Source organism: Elgaria multicarinata, chromosome 3, assembly GCF_023053635.1.
Source record: "Elgaria multicarinata webbii isolate HBS135686 ecotype San Diego chromosome 3, rElgMul1.1.pri, whole genome shotgun sequence".
NCBI lineage: Eukaryota > Metazoa > Chordata > Lepidosauria > Squamata > Anguidae > Elgaria > Elgaria multicarinata.
In genome coordinates this window covers 64,480,978-64,505,750 of record NC_086173.1, presented here as the reverse complement: position 1 = coordinate 64,505,750, position 24,773 = coordinate 64,480,978, and the positions used below count along the sequence as shown (strand labels likewise).

The 24,773-nt window shown below is 46.1% G+C and overlaps 1 protein-coding gene across 1 annotated transcript in view; it reads left to right on the top strand.

Annotated features, from left to right (window-relative positions):
- The window catches only part of HOOK2 (hook microtubule tethering protein 2), a 28,611-nt gene extending 4,292 nt beyond the window's left edge, over window positions 1-24,319 (top strand). The window contains exons 2-22 of the mRNA XM_063120536.1: window positions 534-619; window positions 1,089-1,161; window positions 3,436-3,486; window positions 4,492-4,624; window positions 5,132-5,199; window positions 5,850-5,912; window positions 6,480-6,560; window positions 8,708-8,865; window positions 8,944-9,084; window positions 11,047-11,248; window positions 12,015-12,125; window positions 12,325-12,412; window positions 13,630-13,699; window positions 14,458-14,595; window positions 17,145-17,232; window positions 19,362-19,396; window positions 20,049-20,131; window positions 20,488-20,591; window positions 20,791-20,898; window positions 22,070-22,141; window positions 22,988-24,319. Of these exons, the coding sequence (XP_062976606.1) occupies window positions 534-619; window positions 1,089-1,161; window positions 3,436-3,486; window positions 4,492-4,624; window positions 5,132-5,199; window positions 5,850-5,912; window positions 6,480-6,560; window positions 8,708-8,865; window positions 8,944-9,084; window positions 11,047-11,248; window positions 12,015-12,125; window positions 12,325-12,412; window positions 13,630-13,699; window positions 14,458-14,595; window positions 17,145-17,232; window positions 19,362-19,396; window positions 20,049-20,131; window positions 20,488-20,591; window positions 20,791-20,898; window positions 22,070-22,141; window positions 22,988-23,161 (2,127 nt within the window). The 3' untranslated portion in view covers window positions 23,162-24,319. The remainder of the gene's footprint in view (window positions 1-533; window positions 620-1,088; window positions 1,162-3,435; window positions 3,487-4,491; window positions 4,625-5,131; window positions 5,200-5,849; window positions 5,913-6,479; window positions 6,561-8,707; window positions 8,866-8,943; window positions 9,085-11,046; window positions 11,249-12,014; window positions 12,126-12,324; window positions 12,413-13,629; window positions 13,700-14,457; window positions 14,596-17,144; window positions 17,233-19,361; window positions 19,397-20,048; window positions 20,132-20,487; window positions 20,592-20,790; window positions 20,899-22,069; window positions 22,142-22,987) is intronic.
- Window positions 24,320-24,773: the final 454 nt, after the last annotated feature.

Here is a 24,773-nt window from a genome sequence, read left to right as displayed (position 1 = left end):
CTGTGAGCGTGACAGCTGGGCTGCCTCTGCTTAGTGATTCACTGTGTGTATGAGTACCATGCAGGCATGTAGGAGTACTCGTGTTGAGCTCATTGTTTGTGGGGGTGGAGGTGGCACTGTTATCTTTCTGCAAATTCATCTATTGGCATAGAATTCTAAGTTCTGTTAACTGTCTTCAGAAATTATAGAGACCTTGGAAGTGAATCGCTGGTCTTTAATCTCATCTAACTCTGCATAGGGTTGCAGGTTGAGTCAGACAGAGCCAACGTTTTGTGTAATGCCAAGTTCTCATATATACATGCACATCAGGCGAGGGTTATCCAGAAGAAGTTGCGTATCTCAACATTACCACCAACCATCCTGACAGTTTCCACTTGTGTCTCTGTAGGGTGCATGTAGGCCAGAGCTGTTTCTGTTTTTGGATTGGGCTTCCCCTTTTCCCAGATTGAGTCATTCTCTCTCTCTCTCTCTCTCTCTCTCACTCACTCTCTCAGAGCAGGGTATCACTTAACAGCTTGATTTGCTTCTTCCAGATGCAAACATTTCATGTTCCATCCCCATGTGCTAAGGAGGAGGATCTGGCCAGTGGGGTTACAATTGCCCAGGTGCTGCACAAGATGTAAGTATCATGGGACTCTAGCTGAGTGTGGAAGTATCTTAAAGGGTTCTCTTGAAGTTAATCATGAAACTGCCAGACAGAAAATCCCTGCCTGCCCCCCTACCCACAAATGTCTCATCTTTTCTTCCCAGCCCTGATTTGCAAGTTGACAACTTGAATGTGTGGTGCCAAATATTAGATTTATTACTATTTTTCTAACGAGTAGCCTGTAGCTGAACAGTATGGTGCTAGTGCAGAGCAGAATGATAGACAACTAGGAATGGGGAGAACGCTTGCTAGTTATACTCTTTGTCACATTGGGAACATGTGAATGAATTCTTGATTCGGGAGATACAGGGCCAGCAAAGCCACTGAATGGCCACTGCATAACCTGTCACCTGGAGCTTCTGTGGGGGATCCTGGAGATACTGAGCACTTCCCTCCCCACTGCCCCAATCAAGGCCAATGGCTTTATGGTTTTCCCTTCCAGAGACCCCTCTTGGTTCAATGAAACATGGCTCCTGCGAATTAAAGATGATACTGGTGACAACTGGAGGCTGAAGGTATGAAGTGGGATGGGTTGAATTGATGTGCCACAGACAATCCTAGATACTGTCATGAGATTCTGGTTTATCAATATCTCGAAAAGAGTGTTGCTTCACTTGCTCAGACACACGTGTCTCTAAACACATTCTTAAAGTATTTTTCTGTGTGTAGGGAATAAGCCCTTCTGGAAAATGAATGCTGGGAAAATCTAACTCAAATGCATGCTGGGGGGGAAACTGTCCACACAGGGCTCATCTACACCAAGCAGGATATTCCACTATGAAAGCGGAATGAAAGCAGTATGTAAAAGGCAGGAGCCACACTGCTGCTTTATAGCGGTACTGAAGTGCACTGACAACTGTTGGGGGCCATTGAAACATACTATATACCGCTTTCATACTTCCATATGCTGCTTGTTGTGGCTCCTGCCTTTTATATACCACTTTCATAGTGGAATATCCTTCTTGGTGTAGATGAGCCCACAGTCACCCTGGCTAGTAATGTTTTAACAAAAGAACAGGGAACCAAATGTTAATAACTGGGATAATTAATTCTGAGAAGTGGAGTGCCCTTGTAGGGTACCCATAGGATGGCAACAGAGACAGAGGCCCGGGTATGAAATCCAGCCCTTCTGTGGGCCCAATCTGGCCCTTTGTAGTTCCCCAGAGGGTCCTCCCTTTCCTCCAACTACTGATCATTAGTGGTTCCCTAGCTTTTGTGCAGTGTTTTTCCCATTCTAAAAACTTGATATGCCTCTCCTAAGCTTCGTTCCTGGCAGCAAGAGCTTTAGGTTAAAATATACTGATTTATTTATTTTTAAATATGTATTTTTGGCCTCACCCCTGGAACGTGGCCCCAAGAGCTTCTACAAAATTGAATTTGGCCCTCAGGCTGAAAGAGTTTCCCCACCGCTGTTATACAGCAATTAAATGGTTGCTTGTGAGACTTCCCAGGAAAAGAGAGAGGTGTGGGGAGGAGGTTGAGAATGAGTTGGTGGTGTAGCTGTGCAAGTATGGCTTCGGAGAAAGTGGAGAGAAGGAGGAAGTGCAGTGGGACTTAGAGAAGAAAGGAAAATACTTAGAAGGAGGTGTAGGCAGGGTGAGAGGATTAATAAGTAGTCATTCCTTTAAGTTCTTTGTGAATGCAAGAAAAAAGGGGGTGATGATCAGCTCTGAAAGTGGGCACCAGCCAAGAGCTCATAAACTCAGAATCAGGAATGAGGACTCGGGGAAAGGGAACTCAAAGGGAGGCAAGTGGGAACAGGGGGAATTCTGGTGTGGTGTGGCACTTAATAGACTTGGGGGCATAAGAGGGTTGAGGTACGAAGAGTGGTCCTGGAAGGGCAATTCACAAGTGTGCAAGAAGTGAACTATTGTCTCATTTTCTGTGTAACAAAAGAGTAGATTGTGCTGTAGCATTTCTGGTACAGTGCATTTTACTTCTCAAGGCACTGGTAGCCAATTCAATAGATGCGCAGTAGCTTTCTCTAATCTGGTGCCCTCCAGATGTTTTCGACTACAACTCCCAGCATTCTTGACTATTAGCCATGGTGTACGGGCTAATGAGAGTTGAAGGCCAGAACATCTAACAGGCACCAGATCAGGGAAAGCTGGGGTATAGTGAAGCTATAGTAGGAGAGAGTGGAGGTTGGATGTTTACTATCTCAGGAGGTCCCACATTCAATGAATAGCGGCTGTGGCTGATCCCTTATCCATGTCAATAGAGTTTTCAGTGGGAAACATCCGCTTGATTTGCTCTGGTCACCCAACTCTCAGCTTAGCTTTCCAAGTGTTCTTCCCCAGGTAAAACAAAATGGAAATCGTTTGAGCCATGGTGCTCTGTGAGGGGATGCGCAAAATGGCAGTGGAACTTAGCTCTCCCAGCCGCAACAGAGTTGTGCAAAATTCAGGTTTAGACAAGCTATTCCTAACATGTTGTGTTGACTGGCCTGGGTTGATCTTGGATCAGTCAGCCCAGCTGTGCGATTTGAAGAAAAGGGTGGGTATTAGGAGAAAGGCATGTCATCTAAATATAGGAGGCCTGGCCTGCATTCATCTCTGGGCTCTGCTGCCTACTGAAGCAGCAGCACTATTACCTCCCATCAAAGTAGCTTTGAAGCCTACTGAGAAGATGGAACGGCTGTCTCTTTTCCCATGCCAGCATTAGATTCCAGCTCAGTGACTGCATTACCTGTTTTAAGTGGGAGCATAATTGACTTGGGAGTTGGGGCTAGTGGAAACTTGGACAAACACGCCCATCTATGTGTCGTCTTTCTCCCACTTTGCACCCAGGTGAGCAACCTGAAGAAGGTCCTGCAGAGTGTGGTTGAATACTCCCAGGATGTGAGTATCTTCCCTGGGCTGGGCTTGCTGGCATGGTGGTAAGGAATCCCTGCATTGCTGGGGATGGGACAAGACTCCTATGGAAAATTAAGGGAATCTGATTAGCATTCACCAGCTCCTTTGTTGCCTAAAGGGGAAAGTTTGCAATCGCCCAGCCTGGCTATATTGAAGCCAGAACTGAAGCTTTGGGGTTCATAGCTCCAGCCTAGCATTCATTGCTTCCTACCCATAGTTTTGATAAGATAGCTCTACTCTAAATAAGCTGAGCGTGTTGTTGCTGTTCTAGAGTTGCGATTTCCCCACTGCTCTGTGTTTAAAAGTATAAATCAACTGAGAGTCAGGCTGGAGTCATGGAGAGAATGTTGGGCTGGGACTGGGAAGAGTTGGGTTTAAATTTCTGCTTAACTTCAAAGCACCTTGAGTCAGTAACTTCCCCTTGCCCTAACCTACCTCACAAGATGATTGTAAGGATAAAATGGCAGGGGTGGGGGTAGGGTGGGCTTGTTGGCATAGTGGTGGGGTGGGGTGGACTGGGGAGTCTGGGTATGCCTCCCTGCAGTGTTTGGAGGAAGTGTGTGGTAGAAATGTAACAATAATAACAGTAGATGATCCCTAGCGAAGGCAGCCTTGCAAACAGCTCCTCCAAAATTACTAGCTCGTAACATATATTTTTTAGTCCATCTATTCGTAACACATGGCTCATTGATAATCTGAAAAAGGCTCTTGCAGTTTTCAAAAGCTTCCCTGTTTGGCAATCTGGAGGCATTTTCTGCTTGCCACAGACTACTAGGCAGGTGGTTTGTTTCAAGTCTCAATTAAAGAGCCTTAAAAGCAACTTTCCAGCCCCTGTACAAACTGCCTTTGCCGTCTGTTCTCCCTGGCACACACCTTGCTACCAACAGGTGCCATGAGCTGAGTGAAGCAGGTAGCGGCAGCAGAAACATTGGAAAGTCCACTGGCTGTCAGGTGCTATTTCTACTGCTTTCTCCTCTGCATATCCCTCAGGTCCTGGGCCACCAAGTCCCAGAACAGCTGCTGCCCGATGTAGCCCTGGTTGGAGAGCTGTCTGACACAGCTGAGCTGGGCAAGTTGCTGCAGCTGGTGCTTGGCTGTGCCATCAGTTGTGAGAGGAAACAAGGTATGTGTCTGCAAGTGAGTAGCACAATCGGGCATGTCACTGTGGAGCTTCATGGAGAGGATTGTCTCTGCGACACGTGCTTTAGATACCCAGGGGAGAGGTTCTAGCTATCAACTGTCCCATTTATTGGAGCGTTGCTATCCTGCTCACAGGAATTTAGTGCTGCACTTGGGTGGCTCTTGCCTTGTTCATACAGCTACAGGCTCTCCTTGTGCTGATGCCTCCTCTCTTTCTCATTGGGGTCTCACCTCACTTCTCTTTTCTTCAGTCCTGATCCCCATTGGGATATCATCTGCTCAAACATGTTTGAGACAGAGGAGATCCTTGTGTGTGGTAGCTCCTGGCCTTCTGCTGTACCTGCAAAACCCTCCCTCATCTAGCCTCCCTCCCAGAGGCTCTGCCACCCAACCTTCATAAATTGGAAAGGGGGTGGCATGGGGAACTAGGCAGAAGAAGAAAGGAGCAGTTGGGACATTACCGTCAGTGCCTAACCTCATCTGTTTGCAGATCACATCCAGCAAATCATGACCCTAGAGGAGTCTGTGCAGCATGTTGTTATGACAGCAATACAGGAGGTGAGTGTGGTTGTGGTCTGTAGCTTGGCATGAAGCTATTAGGCTCTGGAACAGGATGCTTAGTTGACATAACCAGCCATCTCCCTGGCTAGGAAGTGCCTCTCATGATCAACCTATAACCTCGCCCCCTCCCAGCAAGTGCTTCCAGTTTTCTGTTAGTTGAAATGAATGAGCTCCTCCACTGAGGCCCACCTGGCACCAAGGTTGTTAATTTTTCAGCACCAGGTTGAGACTGCTCTCTACTCCCAAGTATTTAATGACTTATAATGGGGCACGTATGTTAGCTGTACTGCACAAGTCTGTTACTGAAACTGTGTATTGAAATTGTTTTTAGCTATTTAATTGTTTTAGAGTTTGAACCTTAATTGTTTTTGATCATATTTTATTATAGTGTTGTTTTATAATGTTTATAATGTTGGAGTTTTGTATTTTTTTGGCGAATTGTTGTGAATTGTCCAGAGGGCCTTGGCCATTTTGCAACAATAATAACAGTGCTCCTACTCCATGGCAACCCTGGTTCCTTCCTAGATGAAAGTTGGCCAATGTGTTCTTCTTATCCTATGGCTGCTTCCTAGAATGCACGGCTTGGAAAGGTATGTCAGGCACCTGTATGCAGCCAGATTCTAATGCTTTCCCCTCCTCTCTTGCAGCTGTTGACCAAAGATTCATCAGACACACTGAGCTCAGAGACGTACGGGAACTTTGACAGCCAGGTACCCATGATGTTGTATATTGGGGTGGGTGGAATAAAGTCTAATGATGCAAAAGCAATGGACCAAGGGTCCACTGAACCTCTTTCATCTCAAGGGACAAATTCCATTTCAGACAAGCACTCAGGAATTCCAAAGGGATGAAAGCAGAAGGGGCAGGATCAAAATGCCAACATAGTTTACCTTAAAGCTGTTATTGCCAGTAATTGACCCTTTGGAGAGAGATTTTAGAATTGGGGAGGGGGAACTCTGCAAAAACTGAGGGGGGAACCAAATGATTAGGTAGGGCCAGGGGAATTGGGGCATGGCCATCCGGAGAACCCTGGAGGGTGGGATTGGGATCCCAGGCAGGCCAGATTTGGTTGATGGACTTGAGGGTCAACACCCTTGCAGTAGGCAAATGAACAGGAATGGAGAGCCATTCCTTTGCTGGTGGGGTGAAAAGAGGTGGAGAGAAGGTAGGAGGCTAGGCGTAGGCTGGTCTGAGTTGCTTGCATCGGATAGTGACTATGATAAAACGGCCCTTCGCTGAGTCTTTGCCCTCTTCCACACTCCTGTTTTGCCTTGCAGTCCCGGAAGTACTACTTCCTCAGCGATGACCTAGAAGAGACAGATGATATGCGCCAGCGCTGCCATGACCTAGAGCAGCAGGTGGGTGCCTCTTGGGAGCAGGGCTCTTGCAGGTGGAAGACAGCCTTGCTTGCGGGGGCTTTGGAAGGCACTTTCTAATGTGCTTCAAGTGGTGGCCGCCAAGGGCTGCTCATAGGAGCTCTGCAGTGCTCAGTCAAAGGGGAAAGCTGGGCAGCTTGAGGTGTCTTCTGGTCAGTCTGTCCCCGGCAGTGGTCGGTGCATTCTGGCGGGGTGAATGCTGATGTCTGGGAAAGTGCATATCTTGGGCTGGACATTTGCAGGTGTCTTGACGTGCCGTTTCTGGTCTCTCGGTTAACGTTTTCCCCTCTATTGTACGGCGCCACGTGTTCTGAGTTTACAGATACGTTGGGACCAGTCCTCCTCCAGCCCTTGATTCTTCTGTCCCGCCTTGGAGAAGGCAAAGTGAGGACTTGTCCTCCTCCCCTCCCCTCCACCATGCAGTCCAGCGCCTTGTGGTTATTTGAAAATGTTGTGGGCTTGCTGAGCAGCATGGAGCCAGCTGGGTTTGGCTGCAGTGTGGTGTGTGCGTACCTGTTCTGTCCTGACATCCCCCCTCTCAGTTGTTTTGAGGTGCTTTGGATGAAGAGCAAGACCAGCCTGGTGGTTCTGGGGCTGCCCCTGGGTCTGGGTTTTGTGCCTGCTTTGTCAAGTGGCCTGTGTTCCCTGGGCCAGCCGGCCGGCCTGGGCTCCTTTCCCTTTACGAGCACTGGCAACCAGACCATTGCCTTGCAGAGGAGCTCCCTGGAAATAGAGGGCCTGTAACTGTGAATGCTCTTGGATACTGCAGTAGGAGGAGACTGTGGGTAGGGAGGGGATCTGAGAAGGGACAGGCTGATCTCTCTCCCTTAACCCCCCCTCCCCCACCTTTACTCCTCCAAGGTGCTAAAGTGCCCCTGGGGATGCAGCCCCCTTCAAGAAGGTGAGTGTCCTCCCTCCCTTTCCCTCCAAGCTCTTGCCTATGATAACAAAGCTGCTCACCCAGCAGTGACGCCCCCGTGCCTGCTGGGGCCAGCCTAACCTCCTTGCATGAGCATGTCCCATGCTGACAAGTTAACAGCTGCTTGAGAGTGCCCGAGGGGGTTGCTTGCACCGGGTACAGAAGTGGTCTTGTGCCTGGCTGGAGCTAGGAGAGACCCCTGACTCTACTAATAGAGCCATGAATGCACACTTCCTCACCTACGGGCTCTAATAAACTGCATATGAAGACTTATTTTTTTTAATCATTTAGACTTATGGGATGTATTCTAAGGCGGGCTGAGTTTGTGGCCTCTTCAGTTAGCAGCATTTAATCCAGGGATGGGGAAAGTGTGTCCCTCCCAGAAGTTGTTGGGCTGCTACTTCTCTCAACCCTGAACATTGGGTGGGGCTGATGGGAGTTGCAGTCCAAAAACAGCTGGAGAGCCACACATTCCCCCACCCCAGATTTAATTTTTGCAGCAATTCAGCACCCCTGAAGCAGGTAGGCGCCTCCGTGTAATAAGGCCTTCGCTTCCATTGAGGGAGCACAAGCCCTGGCGAGAGACTGCTAGAGAGTGAGCATGCTTGCTTGCCAGCATTTCCTTGCTGTACTCTAGCAGCTCCTGTTTGGATAGTCAAAATCCAAACAGGAACTGCTAGAGTACAGCAAGGAAATGCTGTTGGTTAGCGCAGGAAGTGGACAACGTTCGTCTCGATAGCTGTTGGTTGTGAGTCATAGGAGGCCAACTGCGGACACTGCCTTGGACATACACACAAATGTTTGCCCATCCTCCTCTGTTACCAGCTGCATGGCTTCCCAACTCACAACATCCGGGGATGCAGCAGTCTGGAGATAGCTGCTGCTGCAGCAGCAGCAAGTAGGAAACCATTTGGGGCTTTGTGTGCCAGCCTGATGGAAGGTGGGAGGCCTGGCTTCTCTTCAGTCTGTTCTTAAAGCAAGGCAAAGAGGTCAACAGACAAGACTTCAGGAGCTCTGTCTGAACCCGCCCCCGGCTCTCTGCTTTCCAGTTCACATGTAGGATGAGGCTAAACTTCACAGGCTGTTGGGCTTTTAGAATACCTATCGGTTTCCCCATATGCTGGAATCTTGATGGCTGCAGTGCTGCGTTCTGTGGCCCTGCGACTTCCTGGAGTGCCTGACTCTTCTTCCCTTCCCTTCCCCCTTTCAGATCTCCATCTTGGTGGAAGAAAAAAATACATTGGTGCTAGAGAACAAGACCCTCCGAGAGCAGAAATGCTCTCTAGAGTCAAATGCTGCTGGGCTCACTGGCAAGAAGTTGCTTCTACTTCAGACCCAGATAGAGCAGCTGCAAGAGGAGAACTTTCGGTAAGGCAAATACCAAAAGCAGTCGGGTCCAGTGCATTAGAACCAGAAAGTTTAGCTAACGAGATGTCTTTTGGCCAGACTGGAAAATGGCAGAGATGACTTCCGGGTGCGCTGTGAAGATCTAGAGAGAGAGGTGCAGGAGCTGCAACACCGCAATGAGGAGCTGACCAGCCTGGCAGAGGAAGCACAAGCACTTAAAGATGAAATGGACGTACTCCGGTGAGTGCATCTTGATAGCTCGGCTGTAATACTGTGAAATATTCTTTGGGTGTAATATAGAAGTATCACTTCATTTTTGTAGCTCTGTTACATAGGAAGTGGCCCATGGTCTAGCCTAGGCCTGCTGTGTCACATTTCCAACTCGTGGATCTTCAGCAAACAGAGCTCTTTGTTGCCTGATAGGTGATCCTTCTCCTCCCTTGGACTAGTAAGGGTCTGTGTCTGCCCTGGTGCTTGTTGAGCTTCTCGTGTGGACCTGGTTGGGTAGATGGTCAGTTGTCATACACATCCTTTCCCGTATTTAATATAGGTCCCGTTCAGAAGACACCTTAAACCACGGTTTTAACCATGGTGACTAAGACAAAAAGTCTTATTCAACACTGTTATAACCATGGTTTAAGGTGAATTCTGAACACGGCCTGGCTTTCTGGCTTAGCCAATGTGGTTAAATCCATGGTTCTGAACAGGGCCATAGGGTCCTTTGCGCCCCCACTCCTGAAGGCAGAACAGCAGAATCCCAAACTGCTAGTGATGGCCGAATGCCACGTATGGAGGAGATTGAAAGCCTCACTTTGAGACTAAATCGAGCAACTCTTGAGGAGCGCTACGCTTGCGCTTCCATTCAAAGTTGCACATGCTCTCTTTCCACCCCACCCACATGCTAACATTGTTTTTTTTTCCCAATTGTGTTTCTTGTGGATCTGTTTTTATGTTATAATTAAAATGTTTTTAACCTATACTTCATTATTATTAACCACCACGAGCACAATTTTTGGTGGAAAGGTGGGATGGGGTATAAGTTAATTAAACCAGCAACCAGTCTCAAACTAATTCTTCCAGTGTCTCCTCCCTCCGTACTAATATGTAGACCAGGAGTTGGACAGAAAAGCTACTTAGAAAGGAATCGTTGCAATCTGTAAGCAATATATTCCTGGAGTTTTGTTTTGTTTTTCCTTTGAGAGACTCTTCTGCCACACCTGAATTGCTCGCTTAAAAAACAGTTGGGAATTCTGTAGGAACTGCGACTACAGAGAATTTGTGAATGGCTCATGCCCCTGAATTGAAGCCTTGATTAATAATGTGTCTTTCCTAGCTTGAAGCTCTGAGAAAGTGCTAGGTTGTAGTATCTATAATTTAGAAGTCCAGGAATTTCGTCTCAGTATGTGGAATGCGGCTTCTGATGTAAAATCTGTTATTTTTACTGAATCTTTAAAATCTCTGCTGTCTTGGGTTGATTTCAGTCAAAAAGCCTGGAAACGTATTTCCAGTTCCTTTTAAAATAACTTGGTTAGTTGGTATACTTAGTAGTTTGAGGGCAATGGACCTGCATACTTGGAATGGTTTTGTCAGTATTCATAGTCTGCTATTTCTATATATTGCTAGGCTTCTTTCTCCCATATTTGAGTTTTCAACCAATATAAAGAATGCCATTAAGTAACTTTGTGTAAACTTTGCAATATTATCTAGAGTCTCTCTCTCTTTCTTTACCTAGAGTTTTTGAGACCATTTTGCACAGATCTTTCAATTCTACAACTGTAAAATGTGTATATCGATCAGTCAGTTTTGGCCTGTATGTAGAGGAGCAACCAAGAAATACAGTCTTTCTTGGCTTCTGTTCCGCTCCTTAGTCGCTACTGTGTCCATGAATTCTAGGGCCAGAGTACATGGGCTGGACGCCCATTTGGCAAGAGAAAATATCAGATAACTCCAGTTTGCGCATGGGAGCGTACAGTTTTTGGATTGAGATGAATGGGGTATTTTGTTTCTTATCCACTATTATTCTGCTATTTGGCACTCTCTGACCTTGCTGAGGCAGTTTCTGTTGCTTTACATTGAAGCTTTCTATAGTGTTACTTTATTGGATAAAAAATGAAAGAATAGGAGGTGATAGCTCAAGTCGCTCTGATATTGAAGGGAGGTAAAGCATTTCACTTTTCTGCCATTCTTCTTCTTTCACTGTAGCCACTCATCAGACAGGGTGGGACGGCTGGAGGCCATGGTAGACTCATACAAGAAAAAGCTGGAAGACCTGGGTGACCTCCGGCGACAGGTCCGGCTGCTCGAGGAGCGGAACACTGTCTACATGCAGCGCACTTGTGAGCTGGAGGAGGAGCTGCGGCGCGCCAATGCTGTGCGTGCACAATTGGAAGCATACAAAAGACAGGTGAGACAGTGGCAGAGGCCACACGTAGGCAGCTGGAAGCTTTCCAGAGGGTAAACTCAGAACAATTGTGAGAAGCCAGTGCCGTGGTCTGGCTTGAAGGTGCCCAAAAGACAGGTTAGTTAGAGCAGCATTGGGCCAGGGCTGGTGGTATCCAGACATAAGCAACACCTCTCGAGTAATACAATATTTTCGTCTGCTGCCCCTTACGCCTGGAACGCTCTTCCAGAACATTTGAGAACTACAAGTTCAACCGCAGCTTTTAAAGCTCAACTAAAAACTTTTCTTTTTCCTAAAGCTTTTAAAACTTGATGTTGTGCAGACTTCTACTGTTACTTTCTACTGTTAGTTTTACCCTACCCTGTGCCTGCTTACCCTACCCTGTACCTGTTGGCATTCTCTTCCCCTCCTTATTGTTTTACTATGATTTTATTAGATTGTAAGCCTATGCGGCAGGGTCTTGCTATTTACTGTTTTACTCTGTACAGCACCATGTACGTTGATGGTGCTATATAAATAAATAATAATAATAATAATAATAAAACAAAGCCCCAAAGTTGAACCAGCAGCTGAATCTGTCCAGCAGCTTTGCAGGGCAGGTCTGTTGTCTCGAGCAGTCTCACTTTGGCTAATAGGAGACCTAAAAGTAAGCCCAGGCTGAACGCTGCTAATAGCTGCAGAGCAGGAAGGTGGTGGGACGAGAAGGAGGCAGAGGAGACAATAGTGCACCGAAAGTACCCCAGCAAACCCCCATTCTTCCCTTCTTCAGGTGCAAGAGCTCCACAGCAGACATGCAGAGGAGGCCTTGAAGGCAGAGAAATGGCAGTTTGAGTTCAAGAACCTCAAGGAGAAGTTCGAGGCACTGGTAAAAGAAAAAGAGGTAATGAAGGACTGGTTCTCGAGATGGGTACTGCTCCCCTTGACTTGGGGGGTGAAGATCTAGTGGCAAGAACGGAAATATGGAGGAGTTGGGGCATCTAGACTCTATTACTTGAGGCAATACAATACAACAACATAGACTGATGTCTTAAGTTTCCCCCACCCCCTCCTTCCGGAGTGATAACTGAATCTTTTTACAGAGGCTGATTGAAGAGCGGGAGGCCCTTCGGGAAGCCAATGAAGAGCTGCGATGTGCTCAGGTGCAGCAAAAATTCCTAAACCAAGCAGGTGAGCTGAAGAGAACCTCCCAGTATTTGTTCTGGCGGAGGCTTTGTTGGATTGCATGAGGGGGAGGATGGGTGTGTGTGGAAGGGCAGTCGCACGTAGCTTTTGTTTTGGTGTAGTGACTAAGGTGTTGGACTGGGAGTCAGGAGATCCGGGTTCTAGTCCCCACTCGGCCATGGAAACCCACTGGGGCTGACTTTGGGCCAGTCACAGCCGAACCTACCTCACAGGGTGGTTGTTGTGAGAATAACATGGAGAGGAGGAGGATTATGTATGCCGCCTTGGGTTCCTTGGAGGAAAGAAGGCGTGATATAAATGTAATAAATAAAAAATAAATAAAAATAAACAAACACATGCGGATTCAGAGTGGAAGCAGGGAACCTGCCCATTGATTGTGACCATAAGAGGAGGCAGCCCGGCTCCATCTGAAATTTAGAGGGTGGCGATGTGGGTCAGGGCTGCCTTTCTGGTCGTTCCCAGAGTATGAGTGTCCCACGGTATCTGGCCAATCCCTTCTCTATGTTCATCTAAGTGTCAAATTAAGACAATATTGTTTAGATGTGTATCTCGTCAAGATGTCCCTTGATTTAGTTTTGATCTGATTGCTGAATGAATGTTGTGATATGGATTGACTTTGGGGTTACAGCTGGTTTTGCTGTTGGAATTGTATCAGCCATTGGAGAGTTGGAAGGGTTAGATTTTAGTCTGTTATGAATTCTAGCCTTGCTGAAAGATGTGTGAGATGCTAACTTCCCAAAAGCTTTGCCTACAGTATGAATGTACACTTCCTTGTTCTCTTTTGCTTTCTTTCACTGTTTCTTGTTCGAGTGTCTGAACCAGCTTATAGAGAAGACCCTGCAGTATTGTTCAGCATTGCCTGATACAAGGTTATCAATCTCAGCCTGGGTAGCATTTCCCAGCCTGCACTCTCCCTGTCTGATCTTTTCCTGATGGGTAAGGGTAGCATGATGGGAGATGTTAGCATTAAGCATTTTATGCTTAGCATTACTAGGCCACATAACTCTGCTTCAACTAAGGGTAGACCAACTGTGGATGAATCAAGTGATTTGGAAGACTGTAATAATCCCATTTTAGGGGCCTGCATATATCCCAGTGCAGTATTTGGGGACAATTGCTCCCTCCCCATAAACCTGCACCTTTCTGTAAAAAGGCAGAGTAAAAATAATCTCCTGTTCTCTTACCTCCCTGCTCCCTTGCAGATACTATGCTAGAAGAAATGGCTTCTCCTGTGGATAACTTGGCAGCTGAGATTATGCCAGCAGAACTCAAGTAAAGTTGGTTTCCCAGGGGATCCTGTGTTGGAGGTTGCGGGGGCGGGGGGAAGGCTGAGGGGCCTAGGCCAGATCAGGGGCTTACTATTCTTCATGGTAATACTTCCATCAGTTGGAAGCATAAATTACTGTGGTCAAAAGATTCTTTGCTTATGAGGACAGCAAAGTGAAGAGATTCTACCACCGCTGCTGTCCTTGATGGAGAAATAGGATGGGCAGGTGCTCTCTGGTGTGGGGGTGTCTTTCTCCCCTGCTCTTGCAAGTAGAGGTCCCAGTCCCAAGGATGCCTTCAGCTTGTTTGCTCAGGCTTGTACCCCAGCCTTCTCATATTTCTTACCAGTCAGGGCCTGGCTTTACTAGAGTCAAGTTCAGGAGTAAACATATCCTTGCTATTTACTGTGTTATCTGTACATCACCATGTACATTGATGGTGCTATATAAATAAATAATAATAAATAATAATATCCTACTAATACAAAAGGATAATCCCTGAAGGTCATCTATCCCAATATGCATTGCTCTGTTTTGATAGGAGTTCCCCCACCCACCCACCCCACACACACATATGCAAACAGCTGGATCATAGCGGCTGCAGCCTCTCTAGGAGCTATTCTGCCTCTTAAGTCCAGTTCTTGGGAAAGGGAGGAGTCGGAGGTGCGTGAAATCAAATTTTCTCCCCCAGTCTATAGCATCAGTTAAAGCTGCGTCTCGTGTCCCCTATCGGATGATCCTAACACTTTTGTTTCTCGTGCCTAGAGAGACAATCGTGCGGCTGCAGCATGAGAACAAGATGTTATGTGCGCAGGAGTTGTCCTACCGGCAGCAGCAGGCTGAATTGCAGGGACTGCTGGAAGAATCAAATCGCACCAAGAACCAGCTGGAGGCACAGCAAAGGTATCCGACCTGGAGAGGTTTACTGTCTCTGCTGTGTGAGGGCTAGACCTACAAGTCCTGGTCTTTCTTCTCTAACCCCTGAAAAAGAGAGACACAGTATTTTATGGCATTGATTTCTTAACTGGAAACAGTTTGCTTTCTCTTCCCCTCCTTATTGTTTTATTATGATTTTATTAGAATGTAAGCCTATGCGGCAGGGTCTTGCTATTTACTGTTTTACTCTGTACAGCACCATGTACATTGATGGTGCTATATAAATAAATAAATAATAATAATAATAATAATAATAATAATAATAATAACAATAAGGTATGCCAGATAGCCATCTTGGCATAGCTTTCTCCAAGTTGTTAAATTCTGCAGTACTAGCATAGAAATCTAGACTTCTATTCAGCATTTGAAATCCATTAATATTTGCAAACAGTGGGACAACTCTTACTGCTTGCCTGTTAAATGAAACCACGTGTAAATATTCAAAGAGGGGGGCACTTGGGCTTAAGCACTTTTTCGTGATTTAATATGAACTTCAGACAAATGTTTTCTTACTGAGCTTCTTCGTAGCTTGTGCATTTTTAACTAGCGATGGGCAAGCTCCCCTCTGCTCACATGCGAGTGGCTCTGAAACAGGCCAACTCATTCCCCCCCCCCAAATGGGGAAAAGCTTTGACTATCTCTCAGACCATTGAAATTTGGCCCCTTAACTCCTCCCAACATAGAAACACAAGGTGCAACAACAACAAAAGTTATGTGCAACTGGGGATTGTCGAGGGCTGCAAGCCTCCATGAGTCCAGACTGCGCATGACCTCTTCTCTGCTGTGGGCCTGTCATTTGTAGGCTGAGTTTGTGGGTGCTTGGCCAACTTCCATGACCTTCAAAGAAGCCCCAAATAGCCTGAGAAACCACCACCACCCCTCCCCCAGGTTGCACTGGCCGGCCGGCCTTTGATAGCTTTGTGGTCAGCAGAGATCCTGGCAGGGCTTCCCCTGGTTGCATACAGCTGTCAAAGGTAGCCAGAGGTCAGGGTAGCTTGGAAACCCCCACTGTCCCCAGCTGTAAATGCTTCCTCCAACCGAGAGAGGCTTTGCCCACAGCGAACTGTCCTTTTGGGGGCTTGGAGGGCAAGATAGGCTGGGCTTTTGTTTTGGGCTTGGTATTTTAATCCAAGTAGAAGGAATACTTGGGGAGTATCTGTCAAGTCTCTGCATTGCTACTCGGTTTTATTCTGGTTGTACTTTTATGTTGGGGTTTTATATTGCGATTTATGTTTCTGTATTTTAATTTTTGTGAACTGCCCAGAGAGCTTTGGCTATTGGGCGGTATATAAATGCAATAAATAAATAAATACATATTGGGGCACTACGCTTCTTAGAGATGAGCATTAGGGCTCCATGAAGGTTGTATGCAATCTCAGCTAATTTCATCTGCTATTCCTCATTAGGAGTCTTGTAGAATAATGCATAAATAATGGTGTTTGTTTAGAGATTTACTTCCTACTTCAAGCCATGGAGAACATTTCATGTTCCTCGCGTATTCACGTCTCTATTAGTAACGATGGTCCTCCCCCTGCATTGTGGAAAACAAGGCCAAGTTTATTCCTTACCAGCTGTGGAGGATGATGAACAAGGCTGCTCCTCTCGCTCCCCCTCATACCTTAAAGAAGGGGTGGGGTCTCTAGGAATAGGAGAGCTGATTGACAGCACAGTCTTATACACATCTGCTCAGAAGTAAGGCCCACTGTGTTTAATGGGGCTTACTGCCCGGTCAGTGTGCATAGGATTGCAGTCTTAAGACTGCGAGGGGCAAATAAAAGGCAATTAAAATTATTAATGGGCTGGAATGTCTCCCCTACAAGGGAAGGTTATATCAACTGGGATTGTTTAGCTTGAAAAAACGAGACTAAGGGGACACGCAATAGAGGTGTACAAAATTATGCATGGCATGGAGAATGTGGATAGGGAGACATTTTTCTCCCTCTCTCAAAATACTAGAATCCGGGGTCATCCCATGAAACTGATTGGTGGGAGATGCAGGACAAATAAAAGGAAGTACTTCTTCACACAGCGCATAGTTAAATTGTGGAACTCACTGCCACAGGATGTGGTGATGGCCACCAATCTGGATGGCTTCAAAAGGGGGTTGGATAAATTCCTGGAGGCAAAGGCTATCGATGGCTACTAGCCCTGATGGCCGTGTGCTATCACCAGTATTCGAGGCAATAAGCCTGTGTGCACCAGTTGCTGGGGGACATGGGTAGGAGGGTGCTGTTGCACCATGTCCTGCTTGTTCATCCCTAGCCGATGGCTGGTTGGCCACTGTGTGAGCAGAGTACTGGACCCTTGGTCTGATCCAGCATGGCACTTCTAACATTCTTAATCCTATATCTACTTTCTTGTTAGTAAGCCCCATTGAACTAAATGCATCAGATTTGCACTGTTAAGTGATGTAGCTTCATCCTAGTGCCTTATTGCTAGGATAAATCTATATTAACTGTAGGTTTTGTTCGTGTTTGCAGCTGGTTTTTCCCAACTTCCTTGTTTTCCCTGTCTAGACTGAGCCAGCAACAGATCTCTGAGCTCAAGGCACAAGTGGAGGATCTCCAGCGGGCCCTCCAGGAGCAAGGAAGCAAGGCAGAAGATGTGAGTCTCACTGGGAATGGCCTCTAAGAGACCTTAAGTTGGGCTGATGGGGGAGGTGTCAAAGGAAATGTTCACAGAAGCAGCTGGTCTACTCTTCACCTCAGTGCTGACCACCTTTCAACTGAGGTGTCCACTTGACAAAGTTCTTACAGCGTGGATGGCATAGATTCCTTAACATTATAGAACTGCCAAGATATACAGCACACATAAAGCTGCACTCTTGGGAGCGGCTAAATCACAGCTTGGAGCATCCATGCTGGGCAGCGGGGTGCTATTTGGCTGAGAGCATTGCTTGTCTGGAAGCTGTGTTAGTGTGGTTTTGGCCCTAGTTAAGAGCCTTGTCTCTCCTCCCCTGTTGCCTGTTCTGAAACTTGCCATGATCTCCTAAACACGCCTCTTCTCTTCCCACGCCCCCCTCCCTCCCTTGCCTCTCACTATGCTAACTACCCTCTCTTTCTCCCCTCTGATTTGCTGGCTGTCCTGTCCAGGCCATTGTAAGTACTTGCACGTCCTGTGTTGCTTCCATCATCTACCCTGCTCTGCTGCAAACTCGCTGTCGCTTCTCTTATGTCAGTGTTCAGTCTCGGTGCATCAAGGAGGGGGTGACTACTCCGGGTTCATGTGGAAAGAGCTGTTAAGGGGCCTTAATTCTGAAGGCTTGGAGGGACATGAGTGCGGGTTTCTCCCTGCTGAAGTGAAGCTGAGAATCATAGGTGCTGATTTGGGTTGGTAATTGCTGTTCCAAATGACGGGCTAATATTCTGAAGAGGTAGTGGTTTGAATCTGTTTCTGAACTGGTGCACAGTACTTACTGTGTGTACTCCAAAATTTCTCTGAAGATCTATGCACAACAACCTACAATCACGAGCTGCTTCACAGTTTCTGAAATAAGGGGCAGCATGTGGGACACCAGTGCACTAGGAATTACGAGTGTAAAACTCATAGTGTATCTCCTATACTAATACAGTCTATAAAGAGTCAGTTTGCCATTTCCCAAAATGAGGGTTGTTGCCTCACTAGGATCACTGAAAGGGAATGTGTCATAATTTCCTGATTGTTGAGAGCCCTTGCTGAGAGGTGAGGCAACTAGCAGTTGAGAAAAAGGTAGAGCAGAGGGTATTGTTTCCTGTATGAGGGTAACAAGTGCACAATATTCCAGTTCCTGAACATGGAAGTTCCTAATTTGTGCTTTTAAAAATGTTCCTAGCGTTTATGGCTCTGAAGACCAGTTTCACAGTGTGTGACGCATGCCTGGTGAGATCTTGGTCACTAAAATTAAGCTGAACAAGAATACCAATAAGCTAAGGTTAAAACTGAATTCCCTACATGATTCCTTGTGTCTATGATTAGCTGATGAATGAATTGTACAGGTCAAGCTAAGTTTGCTTGCGTCTGCATCATATGTGCAGGTGATAGAACTCTGCTTTTCTCGATGAAGGATTTTTATTTCTGCAGATATCCCTTCCTATGAGGTTCTTAAGCATAGGTAGATGTGAAGCATAGAAAATTGCAGGGTGGGAGAAGATATGATTTCATGAAGTCTGCATACTTTTGAGTCCAGCTCTTGTGGTGTGATAATAGTTAATTTTGTGAAGAGACAATGGAAACTGTTTGAAAACATGTGCTATAAATCCAAGTAAATTTTGGCTCTGCATTCACTTATATTAAAAAATCTACCTGTTGCCCTCTGCAACGCCAGCATAGGTATCCGTGCCTGCAAAACTGAATGGAGCCCTTTTGTTTCATTTTAACAAAGTGCTTCTGAGTCCAGCAGCATCCCAACCTATCTTCCCTGGCTCATGATGACAGATCTGAACAAAAGCCATGAACTCTTGTTGCCCTCAACACCCAGCTAGGATACAGCCTCCAAGGCCAGTAAATGTATGTAGCTGACTGGCATAACCTGAGTGCAGATTTCCAGGCCTTCTGTGCATCAGACTCAGGGAAGCTACACAGGTTTGAATGTTTGATGCAGCGTTCACTGAACATAGCACTAGGTCACACTCTAGTAGCCAGACAACACATGGCAGGTTGTTCCTTGCTACCTTAGCAAATGGATTAGCAAGCAATGTAGCTGACTAACTCTGCATAACAAAAGATCATAAACCATCATTTTTATCTCTTTTTAGTCTTCTCTGCTGAAAAAGAAGCTGGAGGAACACCTGTAAGTGATTCCATTCACAGTCTCGGGGTGGGTGGGTGGGCAGGGTTGGGAAGAGGGTTCCATGAACAGGAAGCTCAAGAAACTTGCTTGGTTGCATTGGATAGATATAAGTCCTACCTGTGCTTTTTGCACCATATCAATTCCTCCATACCTCCCACACCAGGGCTTTGGTCTCTTATTCTCTGGGTTTCTGGCCTTTATTCTTCAAGCCAATCACATAGAATAGCAGAGTTGGAAGGGGCCTACAAGGCCATCGAGTCCAACCCCCTGCTCAATGCAGGAATCCACCTTAAAGCATTCCTGACAGATGGCTGTCCAGCTGCCTCTTGAATGCCTCTAGTGTGGGAGAGCCCATGAGCTCCCTAGAGAATTGGTTCCATTGTCATGCTGCTCTAACAGTCAGGAAGTTTTTCCTGATGTCCAGCCGGAATCTGGCTTCCTGTAACTTGAGCCCATTATTCTGTGTCCTGCACTCTGGGAGGATCGAGAAGAGATCTTGGCCCTCCTCTGTGACAAGTTTTCAAGTATTTGAAGAGTGTTGCCATGTCTCTCCTCAGTCTTCTCTTCTCCAGGCTAAACTTGCCCAGTTCTTTCAGTCTCTCCTCATAGGGCTTTGTTGCCTAACTCCCCATTTCTCTCATCCCCTGGCCAGAGAAAAATTGCATGAGGCCCATGCAGAGCTTCAAAAGAAGAAGGAATGCCTTGATGAACTGGAGCCCAAAGTGGACAGCAACAGTAAGTGGTTGGATGTTGGTTTCATTGCCTTAGACTCCCAGCTACATAGCCTAGACTTTTCTGGCCACCAGGTGAGAGGAGTTTCCTGTAAGATTCAAAATGACCAAATCCAGAAATTCTGAGATCTCCCTTAGCTTAAGAGCAGTCTTCCTCAACCTGGTGCCCTCCAAATGTTTTGGTTTTCAACTCCCATCAGCTCTAGCCAGCATTGTCAGTGGTGAGGAATGCTGGGATTTACAGTCCAAAACATCTGGAGGATAGTGGGTTAAGAAAGGCTGGCTAAGTATGAAGATTTTTCTCTCCACTATCCAAATTTGGAAGTCTGGGCAACTTTGATGTCCTGCCTCTTTCAACAGCTGCCAAGAAGATTGATGAGCTGCAGCAGTCTTTGAAGAAGAAGGATGAAGATATGAGAGCCATGGAGGAGCGCTATAAGCGCTATATGGACAAGGCCTGCACAGTAAGCAAAGTCTCCCGACTGCTTTGTCTCACCCTCTGTATACCCATGGAAATGGATTGGCAAAGTCTTGCAGTATGGCTTTGTAGATCACGCACTCTCCTGTGGTCAGTAATGCTGCTTCAGGGCCTTCCTAGTGGCTAAACAGTCTGTGTTTTTAAAAAGCCGAATCATTATGGAAGTTGTCTCGACGTTTCCACAGGTCATCAAGAAGCTGGATCCCAAGCAGCAGCCTCATGTGGTTCCTCTGGAGATCCAGGCTTTGAAAAACCAGCTGCAAGAAAAGGATAAGAAAATAAGCCACCTGGAGGTGAGCTCCACTTTCTCTATAAAGGACAAGGGGGTCCAGCCCCTCTTACACTTTGGGAGTGTCCTTGGGTGAAGTATCACATCAGACTGTGTCAAGTGGCTGGAATGTCCGAGAAATCAGAAGACTTCTGGGCTTTTGGTAACCTAATGCTATTGTTACCTGGATGTTGCCTGGCAGTGGATCATCTAGCACTTGAATGTCCTATATATGGGGTTCCATTCTATTTGGGCCACATGGGAACCATGGAATGCAGTGTAGCCCCACTAGTCTTTACAGATATGAAGCTAGAGCAGAATGCTTATTAATTTTGAACCTTGAAATATGACCCAATTTTTCTATAGTCATAAACATAGTTGACGGGGTTATGGCTGGTTGATCTGAGAGTATGTATTTACCAGTTGTGTCATTTAATCTAGCTACTAAAATACCGGTCATGATTTTATAGTCTACATGAGTGTGTATTGAGCAAATTCTTTCCTTCTTTAGGAATTAGCACTATTTTGGCCTGGTTCCAGCTATCTGGAATGACAACCCCCCCCTCCCATTTCACTAGGCAAGTGTGGGGTGGGCAAGTGTTTGGCCTGCAGTCCACATGTAACTCCTGCTGCCCCCCAAACTGACATATAAAAAGAATATTTTTCAAGCTAAACTCAGTCCGTTTGATATTCCATAGCCACTACAGAGTGCCAAAAGGATTAAATTTAGCTTGTAAACAAGTTAATTTTCACCATAGTAATGCTCTGTAGCTCTTCTTTTCCCCCTTAGGGTGGGACACATGTGGCACACAGCTCATGGGGAGAGTCTGGGCCCCCCAAAATAGTCCCTAGGCTTCCCAAAGTTGCCCACCCCTGGTTTAGAGCAAAATCTGGATAAAATTAGGTGCTTAACCCATCTAATCCTGTGGCTTTATTCTTTATAGTTATTGAATATAAGATTGGGTCTTATATTAAAAAGGAAAAGATTTAGACTCAGACTTGATAATGCTCAAGAGTAGAATTGGGTAGCTGAAGAGTTTCCAAAAAGTTCTTGAGATCTTTTCTTTTGCGGTACTCAATTTGGTAACGTGCCTGATAATACTTGAAGTAAAAGAAATGATTTAACTTTAGTAGTAGGCCTGATACATATATAATTACTAAAGGGATTATATTCAATTCTTGCTTTCTCCTATTAGACTGATTTTGAGAAGACAAAATCTCAACAGGAGCAAGAAGAAAAGCTGATCATCACTGCCTGGTATAACATGGTGAGTCTGGCATATATGTAAGGGAGGGGCTGGTGCACTACCTGAGAGCAGAGCAGGCAGAATTTAGGCTGTGGGATATTTGCAGTACACATTGGACAATAGGGTGCAGTCGGTATGCATTGGACAGTGACGTAATTGTGCATGTGAAGTTTGGTATTTCTCTCAGAATTTAACATCTTGACCATCTCTGCTTTTGCTGTAGTTAGAAGTGTGGAAAATACATTTCCAGGCACTAGCCTCTTCTGAGTGAAATGTCTGAAGCCAGAAGGGAGTTTCAAAGGACTTTCCAGTGTGTGTGGATGCAGTGGGGATTGTGGGAACAACATATTTTCTGTCTTCCATGTGTAGTGAAAGTAGACTTAACTGTGTAAAACAATCACATGTACGCTTAGTATTTTTTTGTAACACACTACACTTGATCGTCGCCAAAAGGCTTAAGGGGCAGCGAATGGTGCAGATCATTGCATGTCTGGATCACAGAACGTGACCTCTTTTGATGCAGAATTTTGAGGTTTGGATCCCGATCTTGCCTTCCACCAGCAGAAGGACACCTACTCGTGTAACAGGACTTCTGCAGCCTCTCCTCTCTGTTGCAGCCCTCTGTACACCCTCTAAATCTGCTCCAGAGGGTATTCAAACCCTCCAGCAGATTTGGAGAGGATGTGGGAGCTGCAGGGGGAAGGAGAAGATGCGGAAGTCCCGTACTGCAAGCAGTGTCCAATCAGCTAACTTCCTGCAGAGAGTACATTCAGACCTGATCAGAGCCATGTGGAGGAATACTATTGAAGAATTGTCATCCAAGGGTCTGATGGCACATCAAAATCTCCTTGTTCTCCCCTGCTACAGGGCCTGGCGCTGCACCAACGAGCTACAGAGGAGCGATCCTCCACCCCTCCAACAGTCCAGTCCTTCTTGGCCCAACAAAGATTGGCCACCAATGCTCGACGGGGCCACCTGGGCCGAGCCCAGCCCTTGCTGCTTCGATACATTGGCGCAGACAAGCCTTCTCAGTTATCGTGATCTGAAAGAGCTTCCTGGTGTATGCTTTGGGTGCTGTGTTTCGAAAGGAGGTGGAATCTGAGCTCCTCTTCTCCATGCAGTGGTCACTCTTTAGGGACTCCAGTTTCCAATGCTGCAGTTGAAATTAATTCTTCACTGTCCAGGATTCCTCCTATGCCAAGTCACAGTGCTTTTGTTTCTGAAATGAGAGGAATCTTTGGCAGCATGGAGTTGGATTCACTCTAGCAGATGCCGACTTACCTATTCCCTGTCCCACCACAGCTGGGGACTGTTACAAAGGCTGAGCCCTGGGTGATGGGAAGGCATCCTTTGCCACTACTCCTGAATTATCCCCTCCTCCTCCTAAATTCTGGTTTTGTATGTGGCTTCTGCATAGCCCTGTCACTGCCATTTTTAAAATGCTCCTTCCCCAGGGATCCCATCCTCCTACGGTACAGAGGGGATATTTTCTGTTCCTGGTAGTTCTGATTTCCTTTGCTGGAGCCGTGAGGATAAAGCAGAAACACTCTGGTTATGTTTTGGGAATGAAGGCATAAGCGCAAGGTGGCTTTTCCAGTTTTGATCTTATGAGCAGAGTAACTCCCATCCCCCACCCACCTCGGCTACTGCAGTGCCTGAGGCACATCTGACACAGCTTTGCTTAATGGCTTATCGCTCCCTTCCAAGAAGGGACTGGGCCTTGGTGCAAAAAAACAAAACCATTTCAAACTTTATAAACACTAAACTGGCTTTAGACTTAAGCGGGTGAGGAGAGTGTGTGGTCCTGCCCATTGATTGTCTGTGTGCACACCTATAACTGTACTGTCCTCACAGCAAAATTTAGAGTTTGGTGCTTTTTTTAAAAAAAAAAAAAAGTGTTACTCTGTTTTTCCTGTTAGTATGCCTTTCCTTTTTGGATCATATTCCCATCCTGAGAGGAACTGTAAGATGCAGTGTCCTTTTTAAATTTGTTCTTTAAAGTTTGATTATTATTTTTATTTTTAGTAAAGGTCATAGTTTTAATGCTGTAAATGATACATTTTGTAAAGCTATCTTGTTCATCCAGGTCGGTACCTCTGCCTCTTTATTTTTCTATTGGACAGAAACCTGGCATACAGTGATGTAGAGGGATATGTCTATAGAATCTTTACACTACAAATAAAAAGGCTATGAAATATTTCCTGTAGCTTGATTATTCTAGTAGTGACCACTGCACTTTTGGGCAACCTTACTCTGGGAGGGTAATTTACACCAGTTTCTTGCACTACTTTTAATGGAGTAGGTGGAGTTCAGCCACGCAGTTGTTTTGAGGTGGAATTTCTCTCCCACTACCTCTTATGTATAGCAGGCCAATTTTTATGTCTCTGTTGGGCCTGAGAAGTGTGTATTTTTGTGTTTGTGTGTTTTTTAATCCTGCTTCAGAACCTGATACCATATGCTACCACCAGTTAAAACTCAAGGTGCCGCCTCAGGTTTTTCCTGACAGCCAGGCACAATGCTTCCTTGAATTTAGTATTGCTACGGAAAGGCTGGCACAGCAGAAAATTGTTGCTCAAAGCGGAGTGGCAACTGATTATCTGTTCAAGAATTGCATCCACTGGCCTTGGCAATAGGCTCTGTTGTTGGTAGTGCT